This window comes from Sylvia atricapilla, chromosome 9 (assembly GCF_009819655.1).
Source record: "Sylvia atricapilla isolate bSylAtr1 chromosome 9, bSylAtr1.pri, whole genome shotgun sequence".
Classification (NCBI taxonomy): Eukaryota; Metazoa; Chordata; class Aves; order Passeriformes; family Sylviidae; genus Sylvia; species Sylvia atricapilla.
Window position 1 is genome coordinate 377,438 of NC_089148.1, and position 23,333 is coordinate 400,770.

Consider the following 23,333-nt stretch of genomic DNA (forward strand, 5'->3'; position numbering starts at 1 on the left):
CCCACCCTGAGAAAGAAGCACTGGACTGAAGCACTGCCAGCTTGAAACAATGACATCTGTGTGGAGTCAGTACCCTCTGGTCTCAAAGGACAAAGTAGGGTATTTCTCCATCAAACCAAATATTATGCTATATCATTCTAGTTCGCTCTTTGCCACATCCCAGAACAGTGGCAACTGATTTAGTCGATGGACATGTAGGAAAAAAAACCCATGAAACACCTGAAGTTTCTTTTAAAAGACTATTTTAGTTAGAAAAAGGGAAATCTTGCTTCATGTTCTAAAAAGCTAATAATATGGAAAGCTTTCTGAAAAGCTACTGATACTGACATTCCTAGAGATGTCTTTTCTAGGATTCACGGATATCAGTGTTTCTTTGAATATGTGTCATACTCTGTGGCAAATCATTAAATACTTAAGAGCAATCTACATAGTTTCTCAACAAGGAATTTATCTAGTGGCCTGGAATATATTTCTATTTTGTTTCCTCCATCTAATGCTCCCCTCAGAATCTTCTTTCCCATTCCAAAGTTCAGGAAAAAATTAACGTTAAATCTGTAACATTACAGCAAAAGGCTTACATAGGTGATGTGGTCAAGGTCACGTAGGCTTGATAGAATAAACATAAACAAGCATTTTAAGACTCTCTTTTGAACTTTTTGCTTGCACTATATAATAGTTTACTCTGTTGCTTCAAATAAATCACAGAATAAAAGCCCTTACATCCCTGCATATCTCATCTTTCCTTTAAGTACATGAAAGATACAATCTGGCATGTTCCTTGGGTAAAATATGAAAATAAAAAATCCCCCAAAAACTCACTCCATATCCTGGCAGACAATTTTCTGAACAGAGAACTAGCAATGAAAATAATTTTAATGAATGAATGTCATATAGCATTCCTATTCCAATGTTTTCTGTCCACACTCACCTTTTCACCAACACCTCCAACAGAGCCAATTGAACCTGGGGGGCCTTGAGGACCCTACAGTGATAAAAGACATTTGTTATCCCAAAAATTGTTTTCCAAAATCGACTGCTTGTTACTTAATTAGGAAGACAAAGAAGTAAGTTGACTCTTACATCAGCTCCATTGGGACCCTGGGGACCTCTTGGACCTGGTGGGCCAGGTGGACCCTGTATCAAAAAGACAATGTGATATGACAGAATCATAGAACAGATAGAATATAGTTACAATCATTGAGAATTCCTGAATAATGAAAAATAATATAATCAATCTGTAGGGAGCTTTTAATCTTCACAATGCACCAGGAAGAGCAGGGCAAGATTGCTGCCTGCTGGATGAGCTCACAAGGTGACAGGAGATGCAGGCTGTGTCACACAGTACCTGAGCTGGACATGACTTAGGACCCCGTGGGCATTTGCTCTTCCCCACAGGTTCCCTGCATGCCCAGCCCACTGACAGAGACCCTGGGAGGAGTCTGTGACAGCCTTGGGCCAGAACTCCACCCTGGTGCCTGCAGATGGGCAGGAGTGAAGCATGCAGACTTGGCACAAGGTGCTGGAGGCTTATGTGGAGAGTAGAGAGCTTGCATGGCAGTCAGGAACATCCCACAAGGCATTCTGTCAGCAGGAGAAACAGCTGGAAAATGCATCACCCAGGGAAAGTAAACAGAGCCAAATGGTGTTTACCATTGTCTGGCCTGCAAGCACCTGATGCTGCATGTTAATAACAATGGCCTGAACTTCAGGAAGGCAGCTCTAGACTCTCTGGTGCAGTGGTATCTGCTTTTTTCTTTCCTGAACTTGATTGTCACTGTCCTGTCTCAGGCACACAGAGCCTCAGCTTTGCTATCTATTTTTCAGTATTTTCTCATGTTACATAAATCTTGATATTAATGGTGAGGGGATAGACGTAGGAAAGCAAAGTAAATCCCAGGGAGAGTTTATGTTACACAAAATATTTCACACTCGGTCACCAAGTTCAGAAGTATCTTATCAAATGGTGAGCTGTAGGGAAAAGACAATAATATATGGAGAATATTTATGTCCTTCAGAGTGACAAGTGAGGAATAAGTCTTACCATTGGGCCCACATCACCATTTTCACCTTTTTCACCTGGTGGGCCAGGCAGACCCTATAAAACAGAGAAGAATACTATAAGCAGGGTCCCAGGAACGACTAGTTATAAATCAATATGAAGCAATGTAAATCAGATCTACACATCAAACTTGTGAACTTGTGTGGGGGCAGGATGGTGGAACAAGAAGAAGAAGACCTATTTGCATTAAAATGGAAAGAAAGGAAAGGGAGTTTTTCATAGTACAATAAATGTGTAGGTAGTCCCAGGATGCTTAAACTAGGTGACACAATAAATTTGGGGGGAAAAGTTCCCCCCAAAAACGCACTCAGAAATGCTATACTGGGTGATTTTAAAATCACTGCCAGGACTATCCAGAGCTCAGGGGGGAGTCTGGATAATTTATGCTCTGATATATATATGTCCTGCTGCATTAAATCTGTTGTTTATGCCTGAACCCCATCAGTATGAGATCCTTCAGTTCTAATTAACTAATTATAATTTATTTAATGGAAGACAGTAGTCATTAACTTTCTGACACAAAAATCAGTGTTCTTACAGATGTAAGGTAAAATAATAAAGAACTTACCTGTAAGCCAATAGGGCCTGGGGGCCCAGGGAAGCCTCGAGGACCTTCATCACCTTTTTGCCCAAACATCCCTTGCTGACCTCTTGGGCCTGGCTCTCCATCACCTCCCTGTTTGAACCAATGAAGAGCAAAACTATAACAGCTCTGATAACAATAACAGGAAAAACTCCATGGAAATGGCTGGAAAACAGCTACAAAAGGGCTCAAAATTACACCAGATGTCTTTAATGTTCACCATCTCGTCTGGATGAAATCTGTTACACAAACTGAATACCAGGACATGCTCTGGTTTAATAGAGATCAATTAGTGCTGCATGTCTCACAAAAATTTTCCCTGAATTCCCCCTCCCTATCACATCTGCATAAACATTCTAGCTGTTGAATACCTATGTAAAAATGAGTAGCAAAGAGTTCTGCCAATATTTAGGGCAAAAGGATTCAGAGCTTTCTAAATAAAAATAAGAATTAATTCACTTGGTATTAGGTGGATTTTAAAAAGACAACTCTCTTTTAACTGCATCTATACTGAGCTGCCAAACACACCATCAAACAAGTTCTGAAAGCCCCTATTCACTATTTACAGTATTTAATTTTTAATAATTTTGTCAAATTATTGCCCTGCTGTAAATCTGCCATACAGTAACACCCCTGCAGGCTTGTTTACAATAAAGAACTGCATGTAAGTGGGCAGGGGCAGAGCTGTAAGTGGTGTTTTGAAATATATTCCTGAGTAAGGAGCAAAAGTTCAAAGAAGTTAGTCTCAGCTGAGGCTGGGGCTGGCTCTGAAGGAGCGACTTACAGCTATACCCGGGGCTCCAACAGGACCCTGCAGACCTGGGGGACCCGGAGGACCCTGCAACAAACACATCCAAAAGGACAAGTTAGTGATTGTGACATCTGCAATGAGATTAAAGCCAAATACAGACATGAGAAAAAACCCGACTAGCAAGATGACAATCTATTCCATGGTTCTCCATAGAGGGTGTAGCATCATTCACTAGTCCTTCCCATTCAGTACAAACTATTTCTGTCTCAAAACCTCAAATTTTCACACCTACAATAGACAATGCTGGCATTTGCTAGAAGCTGATTTTTAATGAATAGATAGAATAGTTTCAGAATAGAAACTCTGTGAACATGAATCAAAATGAAAATTTCTTTTCACAATTAAAAACATCAAAACTTTCAATGGGATTTATGCAAAATATCCCTCAACCTTTAAAGCATCATTTAAAAATCTATCTTTAATAAAAATGCCTATTATTTGGTGTAGTTTTTTATGAAACTGCTAATTATTTTTGCAGTGGAACAAAGCTTATTTTGACCTCCAGGAGACATGAAAAAGTGCAAGTTCTTGCTGAGCACTGGGAATCACATTCTTTTTGACACTAAGTCTCTTTTCAACAGAATGGCAAAAAAAACCCAGTCTCTGAGAGGAACATCTTTTTTTGCACATAATTAGAAGTCAGTCATGCAGATGTGATATAATGAAGCTATCAGAGTACAGGAATGCAAGATACTACTTTATGATGAGGTTTAAATGATGTGGTAATTTGAATCTTCTTTTTGCAACACTAGAGGAAGTAGACTGATAAAGGGTGAACTAAGAAGGCACAAAACTTAACACCTGGCCTTGGCTAATTCTAGTCTTTTTCAGATGCCAAGTTGCCTGCAACTTCTAGGCTTCAAATTCTGGTTTAGAGCAGAATAATGCTGGGATTTATAGACTTCACTCAGGCTAAAATCAGATTATTGTGCCCTTTATAAGGGCAATTAAATAAAGGGACTTCTTAAGTCTTGTAGTCTACTTCTTTGGGTTTTGTATATATTTTGGAGCATTCTATTTTCTAGGAAGTATGAAGCATCAAGCTCTGTATTTCTTCTCTTTTACAGTTTTAGTTTTGTCCCATACCTGATGGCAATACATAAACCAAAGCTTTCTAGCCTCTGTGGTGACATATCTAAATGAAAGGACTCTGAGGAATGCTACAGCTGACTGGGAAGTGTTACCATGAGAAAGGGATTTGGCATGCATGGACTTTTCCACAATTTTTGAGATGCTTCAATGTGCTCCTTCATTTTATAGGCTCTGGAATGAGGCCTACACATTTTTAAACTCATTTAAAAACCCATTTTGATATAAAGCACTGTTGGAACATACTGCAATTGATTAATGAGGAGTTATTTGGAGACAAGGCCAGATTCTTTTTTTCCATTGCTCTGGAGGGCAAATGGAGAAGGACTGATCAGAATGATGAGAGAATCTTCAGTTAACTAAGGCAGCTGTGATAACTGCAGAGGTTTTGGAGTTCAAGAGAGGACAGCACATCAACAACAAAATTGTGCTGTCTTAGCTAGAATATGCCAACATAGTTAGGCACAGTATTTTCAAACCCACAAAAATAAATCTTTGTTAGTTTCAATGGGGAATTGAAGATTTTTCCAGCTCTTCTTAAACAGCAAAGATGAATCAGTTCTTTGATCAGGATCCTTGCTGTGATCAGGCTCTTAATGCCCACCAAGGCGTTTTGTGGGTGGTTTGAGATTGTAAATATCTGTTCTTTATGTCCTGTGATTTCAGAACTGGGTACTTTCTCTTCAGAACTTTTCAGAGGTGACCAAGTCCTTTCTCCCTGCCCCAACAGGCATCTGTCAGCATGTTGAAAGGAAAGCAGATTTAAAATAAACACATTCTGAAATTGTCAGGGTTCAATGACTGCACTTGAGATTCAAGACACGTGACTTCAACTGGGATTACATTCACTTCAACTAAGGCCTCAACAGTGAATCCTGTATTTCAAGAAAAATACGTAATGTTCTCAAATGCATTAAACCTTGAGACTGGGAGTCCAGGATACATTCTCAAATGATAATGCTGCAGACATTTAATTTGTAAAGGAGGTCTGCTGGAACAGCCCAAATACATCAGTACTCACTATGGGAACTGTGGTCACAGTCTAATGCTCAGCATAACTAGCTATGGTAAAATTATCTGAACAGAAGAGTGCAGCTTGTGGATTTTTTTCCCTGAATTTCTCTGATGCAAAGCATCTCTAATGAAGAGGCATGGCAAAGGGGAAAACAGGATGTGCCTGTGATCACATGCAAAGCCTGAAGTGGAACTGGATCAGAGGCTGGAACGCATTGATCCTGAAGCCCATTTCCAGCTCAAGCCATTCTGTGATTCTGTAATTCTAGGACCTGTGATTTGCTTGAGCATGTACATATCCTTCCATAAACATAATCTGATAATATGCAAGCCATAAATTTGGTGCAATTTTTAAAGTAATATACCGTTCTGTAACTTGTTAATGTCAAAAATCACACTGTTTTCAAGATAAATATACTTCACCATGAATACCCCTGTGTTGAGTTCAAAGCTTTGCTAACTGGGAACAGTGCTGAAATACAACAATAAAAGGGATCTTTCTGTCATTACTTCTCAATTTTTGTCTTAAAGAAAAGTATTCAAGTAAAGTACCAGTTTATCTTGAAATTGAACAGAAGTGAAAACATCCCATTCTGAATTGTTAGGAGAGAATCCACAATCAAACAGAAATAAATAAATGCTAGTTTTAGTCTCTCTAGCTTCAAATTTCACAGTGAAAAAAAGCTTAATTTTATATGTCTGGCCTAAATTAAAAAAAGGAAGTGCTTGAACTTTAGAATTAATTTTGGAAGACAGAAAAATGCCAAATTAAAACAGTAGAAACCTGATTAGTCCTAGGTTCACAAATAGGCCTAATGATAATATATGAAAACTTGTATAAGCCACTTCATCTGCCATCAGTTAATTGCGCTCCCCAAGAATTAGATACCCTTTAAAATTTTTAAAACTACATTAATAGATTCCTCTACTGAGTCTCCATAGTCTTTATCCTCATGGCTAAGAAGCCAAAGCTGGGTATGTTCACACAATTCAGTCAGTAAAGTACAACACAGTAGGAAAACATATGGGAATTCTTGGTCACTCCAGTTCAAATTCCTCAGAATGGAGGAATTTCAGTGACACAAGAAGGGTGCTTTAGAATGTAGTTTATATTTCGTAATTATTCTGTGAGCTCTAGGAATATGAGAAATACCAAATACACGCCTGGATCTGTTAATACAAACCTCTAGTGTTGCATTAAATTATTTGGAAGGAACCTTTTAGGAGTGTGTCTTTGTTTCTGTTCATTTATGTAGCAAGGCTACCTACATACTTCATGCATGAATACCTTTTATTTATAAAGAACAGATGTAATGCACAAGGGATTTTGCTACTCACGTTTTCTCCTTTGTCACCTTTACTTCCTTTTTGACCTGGTTCACCAATTTCACCCTGTAATTGAAAGTTAAAAGTTAAACTTGTTTAAAATGGTCTCCTTCACAGTTAGCTGAAGTCAGTCAGTATCATGGTATCTCTAAATGTCCCCTTTGATATTATTATTCTGTGTTTTATGCTGCTGCTTCAAGTGTAAAAGTCTAAAGGGAGCAATTCTGCAGTGATCAATAATATGTCATATAAATCTAGATATTGATTGTTGAATTGAAAAGGGCAACAAGACCTGGCTTTGAAGTATAATGCAACTGAGCTCTAAATAAAGGAAATTGTGTTGCTCATGTCACCTTCAATATGAACTTATAATGAAAGTACCCTGATTTACAGACACACATAACTGTTTCTGACTGAACAACTGCTTCTCACTGGAGTGCACAGTATTTCAAAACTTCAAAATTATTCAAATTGCCAAGAAACCATGTTAGAAAATAATGTTTTCATTAAACAATAATAAAGGCAATGAAATTAAATCACAGAAAATATTGTCTGTGGGATAAAAAACACTCATGCATCACAAAAATGAATGTTGAAATCTTCACCTTTAGCCTGTGCTAAGAGAAGTGCTGGGTCAAGCAACCACACCAGATGATCCTGAAAGGTGCCGAATTCTAAATTCTGCCAGAGGACAACAGAATATCTCTGCTGTGAACATGATTATTTTGACACTCTCAACCTATCAGCACAGCCTCTGGTGGTTCTGAATCCGTGTATATTACTGAAGACATTTCATCTCACTCATTCAGTAGACCAAGTTTCTAAAACAGGCAAAACCCAATTTTTGCATCACTTGCCTTATTTTGTCACACTTTCATCCTTGTTTCTTTGGATAAATGTTATTCTTTAACACAAATCCTAATGTCCCATGGCATCTGTCCCTCAGACATTTGGTTATAGAAGAGGTTTTTAGGTATTTTTTGAGGTAAGCAGAGGGAATTTGGGTGAGGCAGGGATAAGATTCCTTGCTTCATGACCCTATTTATTGTGAGGAAAGCTACAAAGATCTGTATTGACAGATCTTCTCCCAGATGCACGAGTACCAATTATAATGACTCACCTTGTCACCATCTTCTCCAGGAGAACCACTAGGACCAGCAGGACCAGGAAGTCCTACAGGACCCTGTATTCCATCACGTCCAGCTGGACCCTGGGGACCTTTTTCACCCTGGTTTTGAAGAAAATTAAGCAATCCATATTATCACACAAGAGTAGTGAAAATTCCTTCAGTACAGGGAGCCACGGTACCAATACAAAATTTAAAAAACCACCCTTCTCAAAAAAATAACCCCAACAAACTAGAAAACATCACAAGAGAAAGAAAACTATCAAGTGAAGAGAATATATAAGAGAATTATCTGAAGTAATAATGGAAGCTGATGTCAAATACACTTGTACTCTAATGCAGAGTGTCTGGGTACAAAGTTTTAACGAAAGACTGATTTATTCCCACTCCCTGCTGTGATATTAACAGGTTTAACCCTTCCTGATCTTAGAGAGCAGGATAAGAAATGTTTTACCACATACATCTCCGTAACTCTGAAATGAGTATGTTGGCTATTCTGAGAATACACAGGGAGCAGGGGAACACCAGGGTGGGATGCAGGAGAAGTTGGTTACTCACAGGAGCACCCTTCTCTCCGGCGGGCCCCGGGGGCCCCTGAGGACCAGGGCGTCCTGGCAGACCGATGGGGCCAGCAGTGCCTGCGGCTCCACGCTCTCCTGGAGAGCCCTGGGGAAAGACACACAGCACAAAGGAACTCAGAGAGGCTTCTGGTCATGTCCAGGAGGTGGTTTTCATGCAGCAAGTCACAGAGAAGCTGTTTATCACTGTGAGTTCAGCTGGTCGAAGGTTACGCCTCCGTCATGTGTGCAAGTAAAGAACAAAGGCTGAAAGGGCCCACTTGAAGTTCATACTCAATACAGTTCATACAACTTATTTATTAATTATTAATTATAACACTTCCTAATTTTATTTTCTGTAAATACCACTTCCTGTATTTATTCATCATAATTAGAGTGTCCTTAAAACCGGCCTGTTTTCAAGAATTTATTTCCCTCTACATTTTCAAAACATATTAACATACCATTTTGATGAAAGAATATTCATCATATCAAAATACAGAACTAAGCCACATCACAGCCAAAATTTTTAGTAAAGTTTTGTGCTGTTCATTGCTGTCATCACATTTCTGCATTTCAACTCACCTCTGCAAAAATCCATTCAGATATAGTGACTAATTTAGTGTGTTCCACAGAGGAGGTGTTTTAAGTATAGGCATCTTTAGATAAGCACAGAAAAAGTTAAAAATCTAATACTACATATTAAAGGTGAAACAACAGGCACTATGTACTGAAACCCACAAAACTGGATTGTTTTCTCTTTTTTAAATAATTTACAATTTTTGCATTAAGAGTACTGTTAAATATTTGCCGTACAAAAAAATATTACCTCAACTTTTCAGTTTTTCACCTTCAGGATAGTTTGCAGCATTTCAAAGTTACGATTGGTAATTTCACTTCATTGATTGAAATAATAGAAGCAGGATGATAGATCAATGAATAGAAAAGTAATAGGTAGTGTACCCTGAGACTCTAAATAGCCTTTTTTTCATGTTTAAGGAAGATCAAGTTTGCTGTCTTTTAGATATTGGAATTTTAAGATGTGAGGACCCCATTATTTTGCTTTTACTCATGACATACTTGTCCCAGACTGACCTCATTAGCAGAACTAGTACTAATTTCATATTAAGGTGCTTTTCCCTCCACATAAATGTGACAGATGAGAGTGCTGAATGGTTTCTCGAAGTATTTTAGCAAGTTATTTCAGTAAGGTCTAAATTTGCATGAATGTTCAAAGTATTTGTATGGAAATCATAGATGACTTTATCCTTCCAGGTACTGTAAGTTTTTTAAGTCTGGGTGGCTGCCTAAGTTTCTGTCCTATTTCTGTTATTTTAATTCCTAAGGCTTCAGTGAATTCAACAAGAAAAAGTCATTACCCTACAGCCATACTACCATGGTCTCTGATCTTGTCAGCTCTCATAAGTGAAACAATTTTAGGTTATCTCATCAGGAGGATGCAAGAATAGAGAGGAAAAAACCCAAATAACTCATAGATCTCTCCTGTGTCAGACAGCAGACACTAACAGAGGCCATGATTTCCAGTAGCTCTTTTTATTCAGCCAACTTTTCACATTTATCTTTGCATTTCACATGAGTTATGAAAAGGAACTACACCTTCTGTTTTCAAGGATCTGCTCCTCAGAGAGAATGACCTCTGAGCACACAAGAACACATAAAATTATAGCCTCAACTCAGAAAAGCATTTTAAGGAGCTTCTTAAGTCTGTTCTCTCTTTTTGTGTTACTTTTTTTTTTTTTTTTTTTTTTTTTTTTTTTTTCTGGTCACTATCTCACTATGAAACAAGTTCCTTACGTTATGAAACTACATGTTAACCTTTGGTCTTGTGGTGCTCATATCCTGGAATCTTTGTATTAATTTATTTTTTTACATTCTACAGATTGGAAGTGTCATATTTTGTCTTGTATTGCCACTCTACAGACTATAAACTCATTAGCAACCTTGGTTTTATCTCAATTCCTGTGAGGAGATTTGTAATGATACCTATTGTATACATTGCATAGTAGTAGCAATACTTTTTACTGATAGTTAACAAAATGCTCAACAAGTGAAGGCTCCCATGACTGTAAAATGTTGTCAAATAGATGAAGATAGCTCTAGATAGTTCAGTACTGATAATTGGGTAGCCCACAGCTGGCTTATTCTGAGTCTAATTTGAGCATCCTATTTCTAAATGAGCAAATGAAAAATGACTGCTTGACATTCCAAAGAGCTTTCTCTCATCAGGATTCAGCATTCCACACAGTAGTAGTAGGAGGGAAGAAAACAAACAGAAGCAACAAATAGAGCAGATAAAAGAGAACTGTTTAAAAAACTCCCCCCCCCCCTCCACAATAACAAAAAGACAACCACAGCCTACCCACCCCCCCCCCCAAAAAAAAAATCCCAAACCATGAAAATACCCCCCCTCACAATCCTGCAGAGCCCCTTCTTGCTCTGACATGCATTCATGCATCTCTTTCTTTTGTCCAAATCCCTCTACAGAGAGTAATTGGCATGCACAGTATTTGGAGCAGTCATTTGTTTGGTATGCTTGCAGATGTACGCAGCAGCCAAGTAAAGTGTATAATTGACTCTATATGCTAGCTAGAAACAATTGGTATTGACAGGGAACTGGAGGAAAGTCAGCCAGTGGCATGGATTCTCTTCCTATTATACATGGCAAATGAAGACTCCACTACAATTACACTTCTGTGTGTACCCACTGTTGGCTAAAAATAGGTGGGAAAATATTTTCGGAGTATTTGATGCTCAGGGTCTGCTGTGAGCTTCTGTGAAAAACAAAAGCAAGCAATTGTGGTTTAATTGTGCTGCTTGAAGGTGCACAGAAACCCAGTATTAAGAGCACCTACACACCTTTATTTCACTGAATACTGTTTTGAGATAAGAAGTTAATAATTAAAGATGAAACAGATAAAAAGTCCTACTGAGGACTCTTGGAATACTTTAAGGGCAACTTGGTCCTGTTTGTACCTCAAGTGGCCTGCTGGTGCTATAACGAGCTCAAATGATATTTAAAAGAATTAAAAAATTTGCCCTTCAAACTCTCAACTACTGCTATTGCTGCATCTATGTCTTAAAGACTAGAAAAACTATATGCAAAAAATTCTCAGCCTCCAAAGGGTTTGTTTCTATGTTCCAACAGGAACAGGTTTATGAACTGAAGTCCTTGGTAGTGTGCTCCTGATACCCATACTTCTGTGTGTTTCTGAACTGTAATTAATAATGATTTCAGTCTGGCACTGAACTCCCATTAGCTGGGGAGCATTAATAGTGTTCCTGGATTTTCTCTACCAATTTAGTCTCACATGAAAGGAATACTATTCATGAGCTCTGAGAGAGCTTTGATTTGAACCAAAGGATGGTAAACGGGGATAATTGAGACATCCTCCTCAAAAAGCTCTGATGCTTTCAACTAAAACACTGAACACTAAAACACTTATACACACCCTATAAGAATCAGACAAACATGAATCGTCTGAATTTCAATTCAAACATAGGTATTTCAATACACAGACAACTGTCACTAAATAAGGTGTGTGCTTCTGCCTGACATCTTGTGTGATGTGTCTTTTTGAGCACCCATGACAGGAGTGGCACAGCTCCTGTGTGGACAGTGCTGGCTGGCAAAGGGGGGCTGTGTCACACGTCAGCTCTGCCTGTACTGGCTGCTTTGTGCGTGCTCACAAGGGCTCTGGGTCACTGCACCTGAACCATGTGCCTGAGAGCTCAGTCCAGCCTTAGGGGCTCCTTCAACAAAAAATCAAGACATGACCTTTAGATTGAAGAGACTATTCTGGTCTATGCTTTCTTGACTTTGATTCATCCTTTCTTTTAACATTTCAGGTTCTTCAGATGGGTAAGATGATAACCCTTTTCACTCTCCCTACTCCATTCCATTCCATTCCATTCCATTCTTGTTGTGGTGCCTTTTGGATATATATATATATATATATACTGCACAGTGTTAAAAACTGTAAATTCAGGTTTTTGGCATCAAGAATTCAATAATTCATTTTAAGAATTAAAGTCCCATGTATTACTTGTACTGTATTATGTGTGGCTTTTTTATCCTTGTTTAATGCATTCTATTCTGAATATGAATTGCAAGGACATAAGAGAGCTTTGTTGAAGCACATAGAAATTCAGCTCCTCCATTACTTTTTTTTCTAACATGAATAGCTGTGATGATTGATTCTTTTCTAACCTCAATTGCGCTGAATGAAAGAAATAAGTTGACAAGATGACTGTCAAAATCTAAACTATTCACATTTGGGAATAACTCTACCATGTTTTGAATGCCAGTGCATACTTGTAGAACTTCTTTACATAAAGAATGACAACAGAGAATGGGCAACTTCAAGCAGACTCTACTACTGAGCTTAAAATGCCGAGAAAGAAAATTCCTGCACGACATGATTTTACTCAGTTGTACAAAGGGAACACAGGAGTACTGGCTTTGTATGGCAAGGGTTTGGCAGCAGGGGACTACAGGGCTGACTTCTGGGAGAAGATGACACTTTCCCCCATGTCCAGTGGAACTCACGGCAGAGTTCCTTATGGCTTATGGCTGAGCCCATAAGTGACAGGGGTAGAACCTCCTGGATAATCGATTTAAGAAGTGGGGAAGAAATGCACAACAGAGAGGGAGCAGAGATCCACCCACAGCCCATGGAGGAGCCCCCACTGGAGCAGGTGGATGCCCAGTGGAGACTGTGGGCTGTGGAGAGGCTGCACTGGCACAGGATCCGGGCAGGACCTGTGGCCCTGTGGAGAGAGGAGCCCAGGCTGGGGCAGCTCGGCTGGCAGGATTTGTGACCTCCTGGGGGACCCACACAGGAGCACCCTGCTCCTGAAGGACTGCACCCTGTTGGGGACCCAGGCTGGAGCAGTTCATAAAGAACTGTGTTCAGGGAGGAGTGCCTCACAGCCAGGGGACCCCACACTGGAGAAGGGGAAGAGTGTGAGGAGTCCTCCCCATGAGGAGGTGGGAATGGCAGTGTGTGATGAGGGCCATTCCCCATCCTCCTGCACTACTTGGGGAGAGGATAAAGCAAAAATCAGAAGTGAAGTTCAGCCTGGGAGAAAGGGAGGGTGGGGAGAAGGTGTTTTCACTTTGTTTTTGTTTCACCTTACTTATGCTACCCTGATTTGATTGAAAATAAATTAAACTCATTTTCCCAGTCCATTTTGCTGATGATGTAACTGGTGGCTGATCTCCCTGTCCTTCTGTTGACTCTGTATCTTGTCTTCTCCTCTCCAGCTGAGGAGAGCAGGCATAGAACAGTTTGGTGGGTACCTGGCATCCAGCCAAGGCAAGCTCACAACAACAACATGAGTCCACCAGTCACTATCCATGAATTTTTCCTCTGTGGAAAACTTCTCCCATCTGAAAACCAATTTGTATTAGTGACAAGTACTGAGCAGCAAGTAAATGTCATAACTAAATCTAGTGACAGAAGGCCTCAGATATTCTCTATATTCATAATCCCTGCATGTTTATTAGCATGGACACTTAGTAGAAGTCTGCTCTGTCTGCTGTTTTCCAGACTGTGTTAATGAAAACACCACAGCATCTAAAGAAGTAAAACGTTTTTAGGTCGTATTGTTTATATTTCCATAAAATTACTATGTTTACTTACCATTGGGCCAGGTGGACCCTGTGGACCTTCCCCTCCTTTCAGACCAGCTGGACCCTAAAAAATGGAAAGGAAAAAAAAAAAGGTTATCTATTAACTGGAAAGTTCAAGAGTAAATTTGCAACACATATAATAGGAAACATGTAAAGATCCAAAGAAACAAACCTGAATGATTCCTTTCTTCTTATCAAGTCAATTATACATGACAGTGTTGGATGCTTGATGTCTGTTCTCTTACTGCATTTATTTTAAGCACAGTATTTTAAGAGTCCATGAAATAAAGGAGTTAATACATTGTTTCATTTATTTAGAAATATCATGGCAATTGCTCTAGTGCTTGTGTCATACCTGAGCACCTGGAAGGCCTCTCTCTCCAGGGAAACCACGAAGACCTGCTGGTCCATCTTTCCCAGGAATGCCTTGAGGGCCTGGATCACCCTGGAAAACATATAACATTTTGATTTAAAAATATATTTAAAAATTAGGTGTACAATGCACAAGGAAAATTAACTACCAGATCCTAGTTACAGTAAAGAAAACAAAGATTGTGCCCCCAGCTATTCACCCACAAATTATTTGAACAGTACAATAGTCTGTGGTTAAATTTATAAAGAACTTTTGACAAAATACAGTATCAGTTATGAAATACAAATAGTGAAAAACACAACAAGCCATTAAAATATGTTTAAAGATACATTCAATAAAAAATCTTGATACCCACTTATAATCAAAAATTGAATTGCATTATATAGTAACTAGGTAAGTAATATTTTTCTTGTTCCCCAATAGTAGCCAAAAATTAAGGAAGGAGTTAAATTTAGTCAGCAAAATTCTGCCTTTTATTCACTACTACACATCTGACTTTAATGCCAATGTGCAATTTTCTACCTTGGTGTGAATATGTCATTACTAAGTATCTCCATACTGAATGCATAGTATATACAAAAGATTTTTTTTAAGTTTTTATTACAAAAATATTAATTTTCAGCTCAAGAGAATTTTCCTTATTTCAGTGGAAGCAGACACAACTCTAAAATTTGAATCTTCCAGTCTTCCAAGTCCTTCTGGGTGAAACCTGACAATTATGATTTTACACTGTATGGTCTGATTTTATTCTGCATGTCTGCATGATGATTTGAAATGTCACACTGTCAGCAGTTTACCTGTCCCTTCCTGCTGCAGGTTCCAAACCTGCAGCACAGGTTTGTTCCCCAAAGCCACATCATACCTTGGCACCTTCTTTTCCTGCAGCACCTGGGAGGCCTTGTTCACCTGGGGGACCAGGAGGACCTGGATGGCCTCTTTCACCAATTGGTCCAGTCTCACCAGTGGGACCCTAAGCAGAAAAGTACAGCTTTAGCCACCTGAAATTATTTAATGTCTTGCAGGGTGTGGGAGGAAGTGGAGAGGAGCAGATTTTCAATATCCAACTGTTATGTTACCAAACAGTATTGCCATTGGTTAGCATACATTCCTCACCTTCCCTGCAGGCAAGGCTGACTTACAAAATATCTTTGTCCTATAAAATAAATCTTGCATTGCATTTTGCCTGCAGACACGTCTGTGCAGCTTCCAAAGAGTGAAATCCTGACCTTGTTCCTTAAGCACTGAAGCTTTAAAACACAGCGTGTATGGGAGAAGGTTACAAAAAGGACACGGGAGAGAAATCCATGTACTATTCTTGTCTTGAAACACTTCTGTACTCTTGTTTTTCTGAATAATAGGTATTGTAAGGCAGGAGAGTTGAAAGATCTCTCTTCAGATTCCCTAGCAGAAAAGTTCCACTAAGGGAATTAGCTAAAAAAGCTCTAAATGCTTGATTAAGTTGTAAATTAATAAGGTTAAATCAAATGAAATTTTGATAATTTATCTCTCTACAATCTAAAAGTTACTAAAAATTTTTCTCTGGCAAGAAATTCACATGTTGCAGTGTTCTTTCTAAAATGTTTAATGGTAGAAAAATCTGTCTCCTTGACTTCTGTAAACCATCAATTTTATAATCACATAAAAAACCCCTAAACCAACTATGAACCAAGAAAAAAACCCAAACCAAAATATTAAAAAAGTGGAAAAGTAACCCAAATATTTTCTTTCGTTTTGTGGAATCACTGATGATTACTAAGTATAGCTTTCTAATATTGTTATGCGACTTCTATTACGAAAGTTAATGTAACCATTGATGTGGTCATTTAATACAGCAAAAGCAACTACCTTATCCATAATATAACCATTAAATATTGGTCTCATGAAGTCAACTATGAAATGAAATTATGTACCTGAGGGCCAACAACACCACCAGGACCAGGAGGACCAGTTTTTCCTTGAAAACCCTGTAAAATAATTACAGAATATTGCATTACCCTTTACAAGTTACTGAAGAGCAAAATTCATATCTGTGCTGAAGACGTGAATGAGAAATTCCACGTCACACATTCTTTCTCTTCCGGAAATAAAAAAGAGAAATTCTTTTTTGTCTGTGTATGCTTAGAAATGAAATGCTGATCAATCTCTCTTCCACCTCTCAGTTCCCATCTCTCTGAGGTGGTACAGCAGTAAAAATTGCTGTCAGTTTTACAGAACTCTCTAGGAGAACTTGATTAGATGAGTTTGAATGCATAAGTGATGCAGCTAAAAGACAGTTGAAAATACATTTTCACATATGTATATTATGAATCATAAAGCCTGACATAAAAATGCTTTTTAAAGAAAGACACAGATGGAGGATTAAGTTGGAAGGGCACTAAAGATAAAGTGGAGGTGAGACAAAAATAAATGAAGAAATAAAGATCCAGGGAAAGTGAAGGTTATGTAGAAATAGTAGAAAAGGAAACATGAGTGCCACAAAAATAATGAAGCTAATGAGAAAACAATGTGATGTCAAAAACAGAATAGAAAGGAAATATTTTTGAGACAATTTTTTAGAACATGGGCAAACTTTACAGGATTTTCATTTTCTGATCAGCAGTCCCAGATTTCAGGCCAAAATTAGTCGATAAATGGAATGAGAATGTCCCTTTAAAATAGCACTGTTTAATGAATCGTTGAATTATGCTGTAATATTTCCTTCAAACATTGGAAGAGTGTTAGACAGTCACATGGGTGGGTCACATTAGGGTCCTACACGATCTTGCCTGCCTAACAGCCTGTGTCTGCCTCCTGCTCTGCTCCCCTGTGTAAAAGCAAAGGGCTCATCTGGCCCCAAATTTCCAAATATTGGGCCCTACTCAGCTTTCCTCTGGGCACAATCTGACTGAGAGTTGCCCTATTTCATCAGTTCCTGTTTGAGCCTTTTTGTTCCAGCTGCCAGCCCGATGTTACCAGGGCTCCCTTCGGCCCGTAACTCAGGCGCTCTCTCAGACCTCTGAAATGATCTGGGGTAAAAAACAAAAAAGAAAAAAAAGACAAAAGCACCCCTTTGTTCTACTGACAGAAAATCAGAACTGCTCTAGATGGAATCATTCCCATGTCTCTTCCTTTACACAATCAAAGCTTCTGCTGTAAGCCTGTTTTCAGGAAAGACAAAGAATGTTGAACATCACCGACTCACTGAAAGCACCTTGAGAAGACTGCTAATCTCAATTTTGCAGAATGCACTAATACTTTATTTCTTGATGCTAATGATGGGTTCACTACCCTGCTTTCTGTCTTTTGTTACAAGCTTATCTATTCCTACAGACCTAGATTTCTAAAAGATGTATAAAGAAAAGGTGATTTCAGCAGCAACTACTCAAGAAGATCTGAACATTCCATGGCTTCATCTAAAATATTTAGCAATAAAAAAATTACACTAATGCCTCATGTTTTGAAGTGCCTAAGTAGCCTCTGTATTTTTTGTTATTTTCTGTGAAAGACAATTTAATGAAATAATTTACTGCAGCAAGAAGGCCCTCAATTCATTCTAGTAGATGACACAGGTAGTGTATTTCTATTTTATCTTTTCACAAGCATGAAACAGTAAATTCTTCCATAACAGCAGACAATCTAGAAATTTTCACTTGATGTCTCCATGAGATTTACATCATTGAAATTTATAATCACTTCTAAGGACAAACTGGCATAATATTGGTTTTCATTACAAAGCTTAATCCTGCATTTATATTCCAAATTATTTATCAGGATATTACAGTTCCCATGTCTACAATTTCAACAAATAATGTCAGTTCTTCAAAGTGTGTATATCTTAATGGGGGAAAAAGTTGCAGCCTTTTCTCCACCAATAGTTACCTTGGTTGCTGTCAACATGTCCTTATTATTCCATAAACAAACTGCAGAGTGCGACCTGTGAATCTGGCTCTCTAATTTATTAAGCTTGACTATATCTCTTATCCTAGTTTCCTAATTGCTGAAATGCCCATATGCACGAATGAACTTTATAATAAGATATGTGTCTAAATAAGAAACGGAATTCTTAATACTCTTCTCTACCAGTGAGTGCAATGTAAGTTTTCTACGTACAATTTTTTAGAAAACTTGAAGTGGGTATGTTCATCAGGAAAAGAAAATCACCAAGCCTACTGATTGATTTAAAATAATTTGCTTTTCTACAAAAACACATATATGACAAGCCATGAGGGAAAAAAAAAAAAAATTCAAACATAGTTTTGGCCCAAGTTTACAAACACACAGGTCAGAAAACAATTCTAATAAAAAGCTGCATTTGCTCCTAAGTTACTCAAGCTTTTTTATCTCTATAACCTACTAAACCCAAAGTGAGACAAAATTAGAGAACCACGCTACTTGAGTGAATCCTGAGGGACCTGGTTCAAATCTCACACAGTAGCAGAGCCCATAGTTTCATTGTATTTTGAATATTTTGTAACAAGTTGTATCACATAATCAGAATGGCTGAGGTTGGAAGGGACCTCTGAAGTAATTTTGTCCAACTGCTCTGCTGAAGCAGGATGCTGAAAGCTGTTTGCTCAGGAATATGTTCAGATGGCTTTTGGATACCTCAGCTGGAGACTCTGCAGCCTCTCTGGGTACTCTGGGACAGTGCTGGGTCACCCTCACACAGAGAAAGCATTTCCTGACGTTCAGATGGAACCTCCTGGGTTTTAGTTCCTGCCCACTGCCTCTTGTCACTGGGCACCACGGGAAGAGCCTGGCTCCATCTTCTTTACAGCTCACTTCAGGTACTTCTGCACTTGGGTAGGACCTGAGCCTTCTCTGGGCTGAGCAGCCATGGCTCCATCAGTCTTTACTCACAGAAGAGATGCCCCAGTCCCTTAATCACCGTAGTGGCCCTTTCCTGGCCACTCTCCAGGAGCTCTCCCTTGACCTGAGGAGCCCAGAACTGGACACTGCTGCTGGCCTCAGCAGGGCTGGACAGAAGGAAAAGATCCCCCTGCTGCAGCACAGGATGCCCTCTTCTTTCTTTTCCTACCGGCACATTACTGCTTCATGTTCAAAGCAGTTAAACTAAAGGGGGAAATGTAACTTTTTAACAGCGAAGAACAAGTTTGAGCTTCCTGCACTGTAAACAATGATTAAAATTGATCCTTATGGTACACAACACATCTTTGCATCATTGCAAAGGAAAAGAACAAAGGAGTCAATCATGTTTCACACACAAAAAAAGCCACTATCATTGGCAAGCATTGCAATGCCAAAATGCTACAATACTAGTAGAAGAAAATAGAGATTTTCAGAGGGATGTGTTACTCCAAGCTCTGTGCTCCTCCTTCCAGCACTGGAAGTGACTCAGCAGTCACAAAAAGATTTCCAGTGAAGCTGGAGCCTAAAACACATTCTACATGCTGAGAAAATTTCTCAATATATTCATTTATGGCTTTCTCTAGCTGTGAAAAATCCAAGTGAGAATTTTTATTTTATAATGGAATATGAGTAACATTCTGACACTACAGAAATAGTGTGTTTTTTAAAGATAACTCCATTTAAAGTATTACATAGTATTTTTTCATTTTGACACCAGAATTTATTCATTGTGATTCCTAGATGAGTTACATAATTTAAAAGTTAATTTTATTAATAGGTTCAATCATTCCTGATCCTACTTTCCAAATGTCTTGGCTTTTCAATTTTCTACCTGTTTATCATCAATAAGGCGTTTTTTAATGTTACTATTTTTGATACATGGCATTCAGTGAGAAAACTACTGTAGAGTAATTGTCTGAAAAAACTAATTTAAATTGAGATCTGGATATTAATTTCTTTTACTTCTATTGAATATTTAATCTCATTCTGATGTTACTAACTGGACACAGAAAAGAATAACCATGCACTTATATCATGGGAGCAGAATAAACCTTTCTCATGCCCCATCTAGAAGAAATGTACAGTTATGTAACCTCTTCGTGCCAGCCTCTTCCCCTTTTCCCTGTTGTCTTCATTTCTTTGGTTTTGATCACATAATCATGACCTTTAGGACAACACTAACATAGCAAAGTACATTTACTTACAGTCTCACCCCGCTGTCCAGGGTGCCCAGGCAATCCATCTTTTCCAGGTGGACCCTGAAATTATAAAATACATAAATCAAGCAAATTCTTAGCCATCCTCAAAAAGAGTGTGCAATTAGCTGTCAGAATCTCCACTCTGTTTATTTCTAGACTAGTATTTGGTAAATTTTAACTGCTCCTATATTAGCTAGCTAGGATTTTAATATTTTTCCTTGTGTCCTTCCTAACGTGTCTTAGAAATTGCTTGGAAAATGACTGTTGCCAAATGCAAACATGTTCAAAATAGATTTCTGTACATCCAGAAATCATTGAAAATCCCTGTACTTCCACATTTCTTTGGTTAATGAATCAACACAAATCTAAGCATTACAGAATTATTTGATGAAATTTCAGGTTTTGGAATTGGAAATAGAAGTAGCAAATGCATGAGATAAAAAAAAAAATCACAGGTAGTTTGTTGCTTTTGTACTGCACATGGGCAGAGGCACACCAGAAGAGCATCTAAACTGGTTCAGGGGGCAGCTGAAGTGTGCTATTACTTCTGTACATTTCTGCTACTAATGAATGCCTCCTTCCTCTTAGTTTTTCTTCATCATGAATGAAGCAATCATTCAAAGCACATATACAGCAGCAAAGTAGCATTTTACCTGAACTCAGTGTGTCACATGGTCATTGGCAGGACATACCAGACTTGCAGTTTTACTCTCAGTGTCATAGGAGCTGCACCAATGACTGTGTTAAATATCTGAGTCCAAAACCCCTTAAGGCTCAACGAGAATATTTGTAGTCTATACATAAACCATTCCTTACATAAATTTTCAATAATTCACTTCAGAGGCACTCTACAACAATTACCATTACTGTTGTTGCACTTACTTAATAAAAGAGATACTTACTGGAGGTCCCTTTGGTCCGGGGAATCCAACAGGTCCCTGAGGCCCTTGAGGTCCCTGCATTAAAGGCAACCAAACAAATGAAGTTTTACTCAAGCTGGATTGAAAAGTTTGTTTCAATTATAAAATATAGGAACCCTGCAGGTAATGTCTGGATTTAAGCAAAAAGCCTCAGCCACACTGTCATAAGTATTGGCAGCAACAATTCTCATGCACAGACACTGGAGGGATTTCCTGAAAGCAACGGTGCTTGTGTAGGAATGTGGTAAAAAAATGAGGAAAACTACTTACATCAACTATGTTTGCATCTTACCCCTGTGCATTATAAAGTAGGAACCAACTGTGAGTTAAGAGCACTGTTCTTCCATGTTGCATAAACCAGGGAATTTAGTTAATAGTTTGGTCATCTTCTTAACTATCAGTCAAACATCCATTTTTGGAAATTGCTAAACCTTGATAAAATTTCAAACCAGTACAACAGTAAAAAAGTCCAAATACAATAAATTTCTCAGAGTTAGCTGGATAAATACAGTATTTTTTGTATTATGAAAAATAGTTTAAAAATCCCATGATATATGAACATTTTATTTGCATAGTTTTGTATATATACAGAAAATTTTCAGGCAGCATGGCCTTACAAGTTCATATCTAAATATCTATACACATAGATACTTGCACTAAGTGCCAGCTTACATGACTCTTTCTGAAGTTGTTATAAAAAAACACCCAGAAGCGAGCTTTTAAAATTTAGTTAACATGCTGAAAGGTACTATGTCCACTTATGAAAATCCTGTTTGCTCTTTAGTTTTTAGTGCACTAACTGAAATCTTAAGAGTCTTATTCATTCATCATTATCCTCTTCTATTTAGTGTATGATATGTGGGTTTGCTATGATATCAGCTGTCCAAATATGTTAGAAATGTTGTTTTGATGCAAAAGACTTGAAGCAGGAGGCCACATCTCCCAAATTATTCTATCCTTTCACTCCTCCATAAGCCTTATTCCAGCCTTGCAGAGCACAGCTGCCTCCTGTAGTGGGCAAAGTAGTGCACAAACATAGCTGGGGAGAGGATTCCTTGTGCCCAGCCTGGGAGAATTTGATCTTAAATTAATCTTATTCCAGGGCAGACTTCTATTATATTGGAATATTAAATCTGAATCAGTTAAGAAGTGCTAGGCAAAGAGGGAAATCTTTGTGATGTTACTGCCCTATCCATTTTTTTTTTTTTCCAAAAAGATGTATGTCTGTTTCTGAAACCTTCATAACATACAAAGATGCTCCATATGAGAGTTTGGGTCCTTTTTCAATATGCTATGTCTGTGAATAAATTAACTTTCTTCAGTTGTTTCTGGGTAAAACATAAAGCTAAAAAAAAAAAAAAAAAAAAAGGAGAGCTTTATAGAGGAAAACTAATAAAAAATAAAATTGACTCAGCTACAAAATATTGAAACGAAATTGGTCAGTCTCAGAGACTGGAACACAACTCAAAGTTTTACATTTAAATGCACCTTCTTTCTCAGTTATTTCCCCTCTTCTCATGCTTTGAGGCTTTCTAAGAAAAAAAGCTTAACATTTTTCTTTTCATCACAATATGGCTTGCAGGTTCCAAGTCAGTGGACTGATGGATTATGTGAGAAAAAGCACCAGAATACTAACAGCGTGCTATCAAAATTACATTTTCATTTTTGTAATTAAATTTTATTTTAACAGTAGGTACATAGGATATTGTTTATTATTTTTATGTTTGGTAGCTGAAATAGTTTCAGAGGAGTGAGATGATAGTTTTATTTTTTGG

At 38.2% G+C, this 23,333-nt stretch overlaps 1 protein-coding gene across 1 annotated transcript in view; it reads right to left on the minus strand.

Annotated features, from left to right (window-relative positions):
• COL11A1 (collagen type XI alpha 1 chain) overlaps window positions 1–23,333 on the minus strand; it is a 131,921-nt gene that overhangs the window by 22,536 nt on the left and 86,052 nt on the right. Inside the window, exons 37-50 of the mRNA XM_066324568.1 lie at window positions 21,541–21,594; window positions 20,645–20,698; window positions 16,502–16,555; window positions 15,454–15,561; window positions 14,574–14,663; window positions 14,229–14,282; window positions 8,567–8,674; window positions 8,003–8,110; window positions 6,895–6,948; window positions 3,427–3,480; window positions 2,628–2,735; window positions 2,042–2,095; window positions 1,081–1,134; window positions 929–982 (exon numbers count right to left, since the gene is read on the minus strand). Coding sequence (XP_066180665.1) covers window positions 929–982; window positions 1,081–1,134; window positions 2,042–2,095; window positions 2,628–2,735; window positions 3,427–3,480; window positions 6,895–6,948; window positions 8,003–8,110; window positions 8,567–8,674; window positions 14,229–14,282; window positions 14,574–14,663; window positions 15,454–15,561; window positions 16,502–16,555; window positions 20,645–20,698; window positions 21,541–21,594 — 1,008 coding nt within the window. The remainder of the gene's footprint in view (window positions 1–928; window positions 983–1,080; window positions 1,135–2,041; window positions 2,096–2,627; window positions 2,736–3,426; window positions 3,481–6,894; window positions 6,949–8,002; window positions 8,111–8,566; window positions 8,675–14,228; window positions 14,283–14,573; window positions 14,664–15,453; window positions 15,562–16,501; window positions 16,556–20,644; window positions 20,699–21,540; window positions 21,595–23,333) is intronic.